At 36.7% G+C, this 12,579-nt stretch overlaps 3 protein-coding genes across 3 annotated transcripts in view; 2 read left to right on the forward strand and 1 right to left on the reverse strand.

Moving 5' to 3' along the window:
* Positions 1-2,051, forward strand: part of LOC146169718 (protein capicua homolog) — a 34,341-nt gene extending 32,290 nt beyond the window's left edge. The window contains exon 43 of the mRNA XM_083387047.1: positions 123-2,051. Coding sequence (XP_083243173.1) covers positions 123-188 — 66 coding nt within the window. The 3' untranslated portion in view covers positions 189-2,051. The remainder of the gene's footprint in view (positions 1-122) is intronic.
* Positions 2,052-3,192: 1,141 nt separating this feature from the next.
* On the reverse strand, positions 3,193-5,921 carry LOC146169719 (general transcription factor IIH subunit 3-like). Its single transcript, XM_083387058.1, has 5 exons — positions 5,596-5,921; positions 4,780-4,973; positions 4,394-4,516; positions 3,950-4,083; positions 3,193-3,486 (listed from the first exon to the last, which is right to left on the reverse strand). Exons 1-5 carry the CDS (start codon positions 5,787-5,789, stop codon positions 3,193-3,195), a joined length of 939 nt encoding a protein of 312 aa, XP_083243184.1. The 5' UTR covers positions 5,790-5,921.
* Positions 5,922-6,413: 492 nt separating this feature from the next.
* Positions 6,414-11,585, forward strand: LOC146169720 (protein NipSnap homolog 2-like). The gene is made up of 9 exons (XM_083381773.1): positions 6,414-6,546; positions 7,332-7,447; positions 7,730-7,775; positions 7,922-8,016; positions 8,342-8,553; positions 8,697-8,728; positions 9,393-9,487; positions 9,904-9,987; positions 10,741-11,585. Exons 1-9 carry the CDS (start codon positions 6,464-6,466, stop codon positions 10,803-10,805), a joined length of 828 nt encoding a protein of 275 aa, XP_083237899.1. The 5' UTR covers positions 6,414-6,463; the 3' UTR covers positions 10,806-11,585.
* Positions 11,586-12,579: the final 994 nt, after the last annotated feature.

Genomic DNA, 12,579 nt, shown 5'->3' on the forward strand with positions numbered 1-12,579 from the left:
GGTTTGGACAAATAATTTTTTGATAACACTTGACTGTGTGAACTGTGAGGGACAAAGAAAGGCCAGGCCGACTTCTGTACCTTCACGGGATTCCGAAATTTCAACAATTCTTTTCGCTTCAGGTTCGCCAGAAAATGATGCAAGTCCAAGACGAGGAAAAGCAAAAGCAGACGCTCGAACAAGAGTGACGTCACTTGCTTTCTGCCTTCCGCCATTACCACAGCCAAGATGACGTTTCACGCAAAATGCCAGCGATATAACAGCACACAGCGATGTCGTATAGAATTACAAGCGACGAAATGACTTTGCTGCTCCGACTATGCGGCTGGCCCGCCGTTGGAGGCAGCAAAGGGAATCTGCTGTTGTGATGACGTTTTCTGCATTGTTCCAGTATTTTGTTGGCTTTAAAAGTGCACCTTTATTTGTGCCGTATCTGATTGGATTATGGAATTTCGGCTCAAAATGATTATATGCTTCTAAAAAAGTGTGACATGCAAGTCGATAATAACTTGTTTAAAACTTGAATGCCAACTAAAATGAACCGACTTTTTATCTATGAATACCCTGAGTTGTTGAATACCAGACCGCCTTACCATACGTATACGCGCTATATGTTCCTCTTGTGTCTGGACAATTTGTCGACAGAGATGGATTGGAATTCCCCGTATGTACCCTGCTCGCCGGTGACATTGCCCTTTTAACCCTTTTCTTCCCACAAACCATATTTGGGCACCTCCGAGCAGCCATTTTCTATGTTTTCAGCTTACCTCTTCAAAGAAAAACCCTTTCATGTTGTTCTATTGGTTCCAATATAACTGATTATTTCGCTTTTGCCGCCGTTTTAGCCTATTTTCGTCGCTTTTAGGCTTTTGTACATTTTTCTTATACATATTGTTGAAATTTCGTCCATGTTTTTTTTCTGCTTCGAGCATGCCCAGACTAGTCGCGCCCTTTTCCGCCACCTATTGGTACCCGACTGCGATGATTTTTGCCCTCTAGGTGCTGCGTTGCGGCATTGCTTGCAAAGAAGATGGCTTCTGGCAAATATAACCAATCGTTGTTTTTTGCCCAGTACATCATGGTTTAATATGGCTACTGACTTGTTTTAACTTGCGCAAGACTGCTATTTACTCTTTTTTCTCCTTTTCTCGCTTTTGAAAGGTCAAAAAAATCGAAAAAGCCAAAAATAGTATTTAATCAAAAGTTTTGCCGCTGTTTTTTGTATTTTTACGCGCGATCTTTTATGGTTGCGCTGAATGTTGTACATACTACATTGCAAATGCATTTTAAACTGTTCTATTCCTTAAACTCCCCATCTCGTTTTTATACATGCATTTTCAAACGAGCATAATTTTAAGCACAATCTTTATTAGATTAAAACTAAGGACCCCCCAAAAAAGTGGATAACTGACAGCTAGTAATTGTACCCTTTTCGGCCTTAAAGTTGCATTGCACAAAACCCTAACGACACAGTCACATGATTAACATAATAAACATTTCCCGCAAGATTTAACATAATTAAACGATAACGTTTTATTTAAATCGTACGTTGCGCCGAAGTTGTTTCTGTTTTTAGGTATTTTTCGTTGCACAGCTAAGGTGTCCAACGTTGGCTTTTCGGTCACTTACCACTTTTATTTTCACGTTTTAGCGCTTTAATTTTGCCATTTCTGGTGTGGAAATAATTGTCCCGCTCGCAATTTTCCCTTGCATACGTCGCGGCTGCACTCTTCAGTATTAAATTTTAATACAACTGCCTGAACCGGAAAAACCCATCACATAGGATTTCCAAACCGCTAAATAAACTAGCATTGTACACGTTTATTTGCTACTTGGCCAAAACAATTTCGTTCTCGCCAGCTATTTCGCTTGTTCGAATCCAAATCCCAATTTCACATTCAGCCATTCCCTTCGTCGCAAACGCATATCTGAAAGTATCGCGTTTTTCGTTTGCTTCTCTCTCGTGTTCTAATCGACACTATTGCCGACTTGCGTGTGGGCGTTCCGCCAAATGACGTCGCCAGTTGTTTTACGTTCGTTTTCTTCTCTTGTTCTTTCGCGCGTTCTTTAGTCTTTCACCGGCTTTCCATTTCCTACACAGTTCCTAAGTTTGCGCGAGGCTGCCCTCACCGACCGACCGAACGATCCCCACAGTGTGTGTAAGCGAAAAACGGGGCGTATCCTGCGACGGCACTTAACAAACGCTATTTTCACACCTATACACTCGTCGTCCGATGCCCGATTTGCTTCAACGCCCGCATCGAAACGCGTTTTCTTCCCTATTCTGCCGATACGCTGTTGTGTTTGTATATTATGCCCCTCTTTCCCCGAACGATTCCTTATTCATTCAACCCACCCTTTGATATGTTTCTGGCTTGTGCAAGTCCAACTTCTTCTCCCAAAACTATCCCCAACCCCTATTACTACCCGTTTGGCGTTTTTTGTTTTTCTTTCCCTGTTCATTCTGACTCTTGTTTTAGATAACAATGAAATTCAGTAGATTTATTGTCGTTTGTGGTTAATTGGCTCTTCTTCGAGGAATAGGGCAAGTTACAGTTTTGGAAGACGAAGTGCTTCGGAGCTTTTTAACTGCGGGTCAAATGCAATGTACTTTCGAAGTACGGAAATGCACAGAACCTTCAGATGATTTGTTGGTTACGCATTTACAGAATCCTTTTGTCAATATACAGCAATGTGTATTTTTTACTAATATTACTTTCTGCTAAAAGGTTGTCCATTGTGACCATCTATTGAAAGATTTCTAGGAGTCTTTTTGATTGGTGAACAGTTACTATACTTAATAGCCAGGCGGTGAGACGTGTACAAGTCAGCAACAGTTTTTAAAATAACTATGGTATATGCCTCTACAGGCAGGGTTCGTGGACAAAATCTAGTTGAGAACCCAGATCTACATCAAACAACTCAATCCATAATTTAGAAACAATTGTCTCGGGCTAAGTTCTGTTTTTGTGTCAACGTTATAAGTAAACCAGCCTTGCTGAACATAACGAAAACAAACTTATATGCAAACCATGAACAAAAACGTTTTTTATTCAACCGTTCAAATCGCGCCGCAACAAAGATCTTTCCGTAGAAAGAGTCACCTAGTCCAGGTCAAATCGGCTTTAGCATGCGCGCTCGAAACTTCAGCCCAAAATATCAGCGATTTACCAGCAGCAGTGTGCAATCCTTTCACCTCACCGAAGAACTGAGGTGGGGCGACCCGGAACGCCCGCCTTGGGCCGCACCCGGCTTTCGCTTTCTTCGCGACTTAAGCGCCATCGGCGGCGGTTTGAAGGCAGTCTCACACGTTGAGCAGATCGGGCTGAACTGGCAGAAGATGGAGAGGCACACCGAGCAGACGAAGCCCACGTCGACCAGGCTTCGGTGGCAGAAACAGGCGGCCCGGTAGTCCACGTCGCGCGCCTTGCCCGCTCCAATGCTGAAGCTCGACTTGCGCAACTCGGCCTCGGCCAGGAAGGCGGTCTGTGCGAGCAAAAGAAGTTGCTTAAGTAAACGACGGGAGGCATCCCTGGAAACGTCGGAAAAGGCCAAGCTTTAATTTTCGTGCCAGACTCAATACTCGTTTAAGTATGTTAAATACATGACGCGAATTCTTGTTAAAGTTCTTAGGTTGATCGGCATTTTACAGAACTTTGATACGCTGGTTTCAAAGGTAACATGTTCAAATTGCGCATTGTGTTAATAGACGGTATGGCATTGGAAAGGTATTTATTTGTGGCTCATAAAATGAAGCTACTTTAAAAGACATTCATCAAAAAAAAGAAAAAATTATGTGTATGAAAAGGAATAATTTGTAATATCATTACAAAAAGTTTGTAGTTTTAAATGGTCTTCAACTTTTACGTATTAAGTGACAGATTCTGGTAAAAAAATCAAACTCAAGTTTGTTCACTTCAAGGCAGGTTTTTTTCATTAGAAAACTCACCAGCAGATATTGTAGAAGCATTCCCTGCTCCTTTACTTTGAGATACAAACCCCCAGTCATATCACAGGCTTGTTGCAGAAGGCCAGAATCTTCACCAATTACACATGCATCAATTACAATGTGCTCTTTCTGGGCTGTGGAAAACATATTTCTGCTTGTTAATAACAAAATTTTTAGGTTTTGTTAGCATAAATTACAAGTTTTTATATTTTTAGCACTGTTGAAAAGGATAAAAAATGATTTGGTTTAGTTAAATTTATGATCAAACATATCATTACCAACCAAAAAAAAAAGTGTGCATCTAACACCATTTGTGTTTTAAATCATAAAATCATGTTTGAATTTGAAGATTATCTTGACTTGCCTACACTTACAAGAAAACAACATTTAAACAAAATAAAAAATTTTAGCTATAAAAATACAAAACACAAACTTTTAGCCAACCTGCAAATATAACATTCATGAAGCTCATGTACTGCGAAGCAGCATCATCAGCTGCTTTAACAACTAATATTCGAGAACTGAGTTTTTGTCTTGATCCTGCTTCGTTCATTTTTCGGTGAATATCTTTGAAATTTTATTGTTAAGAAAAGAAAAAGGGTTTAACATGGTGCTAAATTTTAAGTGAGAAGAGTACAGAAATACTTTAGGAACTTTTCCACCAAATACATTTTGTATCGTGATTATGCAAACATAGAAAAAAAATAAAATGTCAAACATTGTAGCCAATTGTTTAAACAAGCCAGTAAATTTTAGTATTTACAATAAATAAATCTCTTTAATAGGCCTGCACAAACAAATATCCAATTAGTCTTTTTTGTTAAGGATACAACACAATGCAATTGCCATTGATCCTGCAATAAGTGAATCATTTCTGATATCTTCGTCCTTGCAACCTGACATCATGAGACTTCTAAATTGTTCTGTTATTGTGTTATCCACATTTACAAAATGTGTATATTTACTGTCGGATGTGGTGCTTTGTGTCAGCACCTGTCCTGTCTCATTTGGGTAGAGGAAAACACTGTATAAATAAATTTAGGTTTTCTTAATATGACATTAAATTTTAAAAAATAAGCCTAATATTAGCTGTGGTTTTAGGGAGAATAAATAGAAGTTAAGTAGTTATTTTGAGGTTGAGTTACCATGTAAACAGCAATCTTAGTTGAACATTTATTGTGATACCATTCAAAGTTATAAAATCGTACAAAATTGTCCTTTGTCAGTATCATATATTAAAATATACTAGGGTTACAGGAAGTGAAAATACACAATTTGTAATTTACTGGATAAATGATGTGTAAATTTTGGGCGCTCTTTCACTTATGTACGTGAAAAGTTATGCAAAAAACAAAACAAAATAATACCGCATACCAAAACGCATATTGTATGGGTTAGGGTGCGGGTTAGCGTTTGGGTGAGGGTGGGTCAAGTAATATTATGTTTATTATTAATAATAACTTGACCCACCCTCAACCAAACGCTAGCCCGCACCCTAACCCAAACAATATGCGTTGTGGTAAGCGGCATTTGAAGAAAGTTTTTTTTTATTAATTTTCACGTACATAAGTGAAAGAGCGCCAAATTTTGTTGTAGTTAAAAGCATAGCCCAATAAACATAGAATTACAAACTGTTTGTAGCCAACCTTTTTGTGGAATGACTAGCTATTATGGCAAGATCATTGTCATGGCGGAGCATTAGAAAAGAGTTGAAAAACACCAAGAGTGAATCCAAGCATTTTGTGATTTGTGCTTCGCCGTCCAGAGCCTTTAAACCCCACCAAACTGGATTGACGTCAAACACAACGACAAGCAGTTGACGATCGTCAGAAGTTTCCATCTTAGGTTGCGTTGTGTCGTATGTGGCTGAAAACAGCGAAATAAACCGATACACTGCGGCAAGTGCTTATTACTAAGAAGTCAATATCAATCACTTTACGTGTAAAACAGGGGGTCAAAAGAGCCTAACGAAAATGCTTTGGAAACAAAATACAACAACAATAGTCAAACGTGAATTATTATTTTTCGATTTTTTGTTGTCATTTCAGGGAATTCCCGATATTCGACACGCATCAATAGTAATTTTTAAGGAAAGTAGAAAACTTATTATTTTGACTTATTTCTGAATTTCATAATTTTTGTTTCGAAAATAAAGCCCACCAATTAGTCCAAAAAAATTATGATCCAGCTCTTAGCATGTTTTATCGAAAAAAATGTTCAATAAACTGTGATCTTTTTATTTGGACCAATGTCTGCAACCTTTGTTGGCTGTGCAAAACATGGCTTGCTGATCTTGTTTTCACACAGTATTTTAATTGACGACAATTGCAATTACCTTCTAACTTTGGAAAACCAACTGCGTTTAATTATAGGTTGACGACGTATGCCACCATTCATTAATACGAGGTTATAATTTTGTAGTATAGCAAACATAATATTTTGTAATTTTTTTTATTTCAGAAATATAACTGTTCTGTGTTTTGTATTGTGCCATTGAAACTAAAAGCATTTACGATGCTTGCCCACAAAGGAAAGGGTTTGGCTTCTTCATTGCTCAAGCACACCTCTTCTAAGTTCATGACACCACAGAGTTTTAGGTATTATATAGTTTGCACGTTTTAAGTGACTTTGTAACATGATAACTGTTATTCACATTTTTAGAAAAGCACAAATGTTAAGTGTTGCAACATTTAAATGTTTATCCTTTCAAACACAATTCGCAAAAAATAACACAATTTTTTGAAAGTAGGGTATTTTAAGCCCCTGCATCTGTATTTTGTAGAAAGTGCACACCTGATATTATTTGTAAGCAACTTGTCTGAACACTGAGTTAGTAAACTGCATCCTTTTAAAAAAGAAGTGACTCCTGGCAGGAGTAGGACACATTGATGCACATAACCCTTTGTTATACACCTGCACACATGGAAATTTGATGCTGCTTGCCAAAAATTTTGGCTAATTTAGTGAAATGCAAGCCCCTTGCAACCAAATCTAGAAAATAAGACAGATCTTGACGAGATTTAGCGAGTGCACAATTTATTTTTAATCGAGAAATTATGAAATAGCAACTAAAGGGATTGAACTTTCTTCTTGTATTAAAAAAAATAGAAATACCACATTTTTTCAAGGTTTTGACTTGGGTTTTTGTAGCTGCAAAGATCTGCTTTTTAAAGTTTTAGTAAATTAATAAAAAAATTAACTGCCAGTAGTTTTTATGATTTTTTATGTATTACCCTCTCGTCCGTAACCAATAATGTGCGCCTTAATTATTCCATGATGGCAAAATTTATCTAAAAAGAAAATTAGTAAAAAATAGTACATTTTTAACATATATTGGAGTTTTGTATGAATCTAAAATGATGCATGGGTTGTTACTTTAAAGGTGTGTGAGCTCAGCTGATGTGAAAAACTTTTTCATGCCAAAAGTTGCACCTCGCACTGATTCTCAGTCCTCTCTGCTGACAAAGAAGGATGCCAACCACCTTTATAAGATACAATGTAAGTGTCATTTAATTAATCAGAAATAAACTAAAATAAGACAAGAACTAAAATAAAAAAACAGATTTTTTTCACGCTTAGTTGTTAAAAGTACCAACTAAGGTGCTGTTTTTAAGATAAGCAGCTTTTACATCAATGCTTTTTCTTGGTATTTTTATGAGTTACAAAATAAAGAAATTATTTTAAAAAAGTGTTTAAACATTAAATAATTGTGATACTAAACAACTTTGTGTTACTTAATATTTTTTTGTATTTCTTATTGTACTTTAATTTTTTGACCAGTTCACAATGTCAAGCCAGAAGCTCTGGAAGAGTACCGAAACCTCTGGTAAATAAATTTTCCTTAGTTTTAATATTAGCGTTTACACCTGCTATGACTTTCAATGCGGCTGTTTTGACTAGCACAGATTCTTTTTCAAATTGAACCTCAGGGGGGTATTTACATAACTTTTCTAAAGTGTTTTTTTTTTGCAGTTCTGAGTTTATTCCAAAGTTGTCAGGAAATGAAGAACTGCCAATGGAATGTGTTGGTAGTTGGTCATCTTGGTATGGCGAACAGGATCAAGTTGGTAATAACATGTGTTCTTCTATGTGGCTGCAATTTCCCTAGGGTATTTCGTTTATGCTTGTGCCAGTAGTGCCAATGTTATTTGATCTACTGAAGAACAGGCAACTGCGATTAAGTAAAATGCGTGCACTATAGAAGTGATGTCATTAAGTTAATTTTAAGTGTGATTATTAAAAGTATTTACTACTTTAAATGGTTGTTTCAATAATAAATTGAGTTATATAAATTTACAAGAACTTAATTAACACTATTTAAATTTGTATGTATTGGCTATACTAGTCTACAATGTTACTAGTGTTTTATCGATTGATATCACTACTGTTTAGTTCATCTTTGGCGATATAAGAATGGCTTTCCATCGGTGAGAGAAACAAGTTCATTTCTCGGCGAGGAGGAATGGTATCGGAATATGAGAAAGGAACGAAGCAAAATGCTTAACTCGCGAAGCAACCAACTTCTCTATGAATTCTCGTTTTGGAATGAGGTTGTTCCTAGAAAGGGACCAAACATATACGAACTCCGCACTTACCACCTAAAGGTAATGAATTGCATTAAATTTATAAATCCCTTGATATAACAGTTCTTGGAACATAGTACCAAATAAATTTTTGTATTCCTTCTGTTGTGATTTAGTTAAGTTTAAGCATCTACCAAAAGCCAATATGCTTAATGTTTTTGCAGCCTGGAACTTTGCTGGAGTGGGCAAACAACTGGTGAGTTACCTAATAAGGAACAATTTGAAATAGTTTGATGGCGTTTTACTACGCTAACCTATTTGCTAAAACTAAACTATTCAGTATTGAGCTTCAATATGGTTCTGTATTTAACAAATTCGACTTGAACTCATACATGATGTTTGAAGGGAGTAGCTTGAATAGCATCAAAACTGCTTATGATGCAACCAAATAAATGCTTTTGATGCAATAATTTAGTCTATCTTGGCATAAAACAAACTTTAATATAATAAAACCGTTAATAGATATATTTACAACATTCCAATTTTTGCCAGATTTGAATCGTACCTGATTATTTATCCTTTTTGGGTCGCAACCAAAACTTGGAAACCACTGTATATAGTTTTTTTGATGGTTGTGTATTAGTTTGTTTTAAAATAATGGATGGTGTAGAACTATGTACTACAGTTCAGTATCACAAATCTAACTAAATGGCCTAAGGCACAAATTTTACTGAAAATATATACGCGTCTCCTTTCTTTAAATACCTCGATAATTTTATATTTTTTTTATCTTGACGGCAATGTGAAAGTTCACCTGTTTAAGTTTGCCATAAGCCCTGGAAAGCTACTATAAACGCTAACATAAACGCAACCCACTGTGGTATTCTTCATTCTCATACTGTGTTGACGTGCATCTGCAGGGCGCGTGGTATCAGGGCTAGACAGCAGGGCAACGCAGCGGTGGGAGGATTCTTCAGCGAGATTGGCGACTTGAGCGTGGTACATCATCTCTGGGGTGAGTGTGGACGTGTAGTTTCTACTTCTGATATTCCCTTTATAAACCCGATATTAGGGTGAAAGGCATTTTGCTCGCCAAAGTTAACCGAATTACAGTATTTTATCAACTTACTTAGCTCTCCTTTGCGTGCAAAACATTTATGTTTTACAAAGGCATGTTCTGCAAATTCTGCACTGAATATTTTATAAAACACGCGAATTTATATTATAAACGTGATTCGTCAATATCATAGTTTGTATAGGAATAACGTTCACATATTTACCCAACTTTCGTAACTTTGTCATGAAATGATGTCTGTTGTCCTATTTTGCTCACGCCTCTTGTGTCGTAGTATCAAAAAGTGGCCCGAGGTCTGACTTTTTCCACAATATATTTGCACCAGATACGTCCTGCGATGTTTTCTTCTTTTTTAGCGTTCCATGATTTGGACCACCGAAAACACACTCGCCAGTCAGCATGGCAGAAGCCGGGTTGGGACGACGTGGTGTACTACACAGGTTTGATTAGCGTTTTTATTAAAACAAAAAAAAATTACTTGGACTACGATGGCTAAAACAATGTCTACTGATTACACTATTTTATTTCAAGTAAGAATGTTTGTGCCTTCATTTCCCTTTAACACATGGAAAGTAAACGATGGATTGAGTCGTGATTGTTTACGAAACACGATGCAACAGTTTGTTTAGTTGTAACATTAGTAACTTGAACACGTTTTTTAACGTTTAAATTACTTTTTATTGCCAAGTTAAAAAGTATAAGCCGATAAAGGTACAAATTGAATGTGACAAGTTTTTGTGTGCAATCTGCCACTCCGATGACAAACCAGTATTGTAATGATTTGACTTAAGTGCACTTAAGACACTGTTTTCAAATGACTTGACTTGACTAAAGTCTTTTGGACAAAATTACTTGACTTGACTTTAGTGTTTTGGGCAAATGACTTGACTTGAATTGATCAAAGTCTTTTAGACAAATGACTTGGGTTGATGAAATTAAGTGTTTTCATTGAGATTGTTTTCGTAAAATTGGGTTATTTATCCTAATTTTGGTACTTGATTTGTTATTTATTCAAAGAAACTTTATCTAGACTAGGTATTTCACAAATGACTAGGCTGGGAATTATTAGCCTGTTTAAAATGACTTGCTTACAATGTGTAATAAACCTTCTAGAAATCGACATTTTGACGAATTTCACCGAACTAGGGCTTTACTCTAGTCACCCTTTGTTCAAAAGTGTTTATTTTTCGCAGTTCCGCTCATTCAGAAGATGAACACTTCGATCCTGACGCCCCTGGCTCACTCGCCGCTGCAGTAACGGCTCATTGTAAAACTTCCTGTCCACCTACGTCCACGCAAGCTGGCTTGGCCTATTGCGAGACGTTGCACCTTTTTTCGCGCTTTTTTCTCGTCGGCTTAGTAGCTGACGCTTTGCCTTGCCGGTAGATCAACTCGAGGCTTCTTGAGTTCGCTCTTTTAGCGACTTTCTCCAACTTTTTTGCTTATTATCTTGTTGAGCGGTGTCTCTCTGATGAAACTTTTCTTGCGGCCTGTGGGCCTTCTTGTTGGACTATCTTTGAATTTTTAATTTTCTATTTTTGTTTGGTCTGTAACTGGATTTTGGTGCGACTTTGTTCCGAGCCAAAGTTCCGGGTTGTGTTTTAAAGCCAATTGAGTTCAATAATATAGCTGTTGCCATTCGTGTAAATTTTCTGCTGTAGTTGCATATTATAATAGTTGGTTGTATTTGAAATTTGTCTTCGGGGATTATGCGGCTCAACCAAAAGCGACCAGCTGCGTTCGCCTGAATGTTAAGTAAAAGTTTCTTTTTGCAAGTATAAGTTTCGTTTGTTATGATAGTGATGTAGCCTAAGCATTTTTACCACTGTAAAAATCTAAACTGTCTCGGTGTTTACTTTTTACTTTACAATGACAAATGTTTCTTAAAAAAATAAATCGGTGTGAACAATTTATATTATAGGCCCACGTTTTAACTGTAACTACACTTCCCAAAAATTACTTTTGGATTTGTACGCTTTTCGTTTTTCTCCTATTTGTGTATATCTTCGCAAACAGTTGAAAATAAATCTATACTAAATTTATGTAACCGGTGCCGTGATACGACGCCAATGTTGTAAAAGTGTAGGACTACTATTGAGCCGGTAAATGGATCCCAGGTGCACAGTAGACACGTTTATATGTCTAAATCAGTGTTTCTCAATTTTTTTTCGCGATATTAAGTGTAAGTATGACGACTAAGGTTTGGCGACCCAATTGTTTTTTCTTCTAAGCGAACAAAAACTAGCCATTAGCATAAAGAAGTTCGAATTTTAATATTATATTATTGGACTTTATTTGTATTGCTTCCTTAATTTTCCTAATTGAGAAATCTTGCTCAGAAACAATCTCAATTAGTCTGAACATGTGAACTCCTGCAGTAAGCGACCCAACCAAATCAAACAGCGACCCAATTTTGGGTCGCGACCCTTAGGTTAAGAAACACTGGTCTAAATCCAATAGTTTTGTTGCTTTATTCGCATTTTAGGGTTATTGCTGATTATTTTACAGTGTTTTGGCTCACGTCCTAAATTTCAACCAGCGTGGATGTGTTGTAGGCTGTAAATGCAGACTACATCTACAAACATTAACTTCTGGATATTTCAGAGGATAAGGGACTTTTTCGTGCCGAGGTTCCTGTCCTTTATTGGGGAGAGGTTATAAGTTACATCTTGCAGCACCTATGTGCAAAAAAAATTTTATTTGCGAAATGAACGTTTGTGGGTTTTAACACCTCACGTTCAAGGGATGCACAGTCTTAAAAGAAATGTACAAAAAAATTAAATAAACAGGTACAATACGGGGAAATTGAAGGTACAGGTATATAAGTATCCACCATATTTCTGTATATTGTAACAATTTCGCATTGCAACTTATATATAGTTTTAAAAGTGTTTAACCAGTAATGTACAAACTGTACATGGCCAGTATTGATTCTCAAACAGAAAAAATTATGGGCGTGACGCTTGTACATTTTTCCAGTTTTTAACAAAAGGAATTAAAATTGTTTTCATAATTGCAAAACCATTGCCCAT

Source organism: Ascidiella aspersa, chromosome 1 (genome assembly GCF_963924565.1).
Source record: "Ascidiella aspersa chromosome 1, kaAscAspe10.2, whole genome shotgun sequence".
NCBI classification, from domain to species: domain Eukaryota; kingdom Metazoa; phylum Chordata; class Ascidiacea; order Phlebobranchia; family Ascidiidae; genus Ascidiella; species Ascidiella aspersa.

What these genes read in the sequence shown, in the direction of transcription:
- LOC146169719 (XM_083387058.1), bottom strand. Translation starts at nt 5,789, where the DNA reads ATGGAAACTTCTGACGATCGTCAACTGCTTGTCGTTGTGTTTGACGTC. An exon ending in CATGAATGTTATATTTGCAG is followed by an intron (nt 4,084 to 4,393) that starts GTTGGCTAAAAG and finishes TGTTTTCCACAG; the next exon opens with CCCAGAAAGAGCACATTGTA. An exon ending in TGCTTCTACAATATCTGCTG is followed by an intron (nt 3,487 to 3,949) that starts GTGAGTTTTCTA and finishes TTGCTCGCACAG; the next exon opens with ACCGCCTTCCTGGCCGAGGC.
- LOC146169720 (XM_083381773.1), top strand. Translation starts at nt 6,464, where the DNA reads ATGCTTGCCCACAAAGGAAAGGGTTTGGCTTCTTCATTGCTCAAGCAC. An exon ending in GAAGAGTACCGAAACCTCTG is followed by an intron (nt 7,776 to 7,921) that starts GTAAATAAATTT and finishes TTTTTTTTGCAG; the next exon opens with TTCTGAGTTTATTCCAAAGT. An exon ending in TCCGCACTTACCACCTAAAG is followed by an intron (nt 8,554 to 8,696) that starts GTAATGAATTGC and finishes ATGTTTTTGCAG; the next exon opens with CCTGGAACTTTGCTGGAGTG.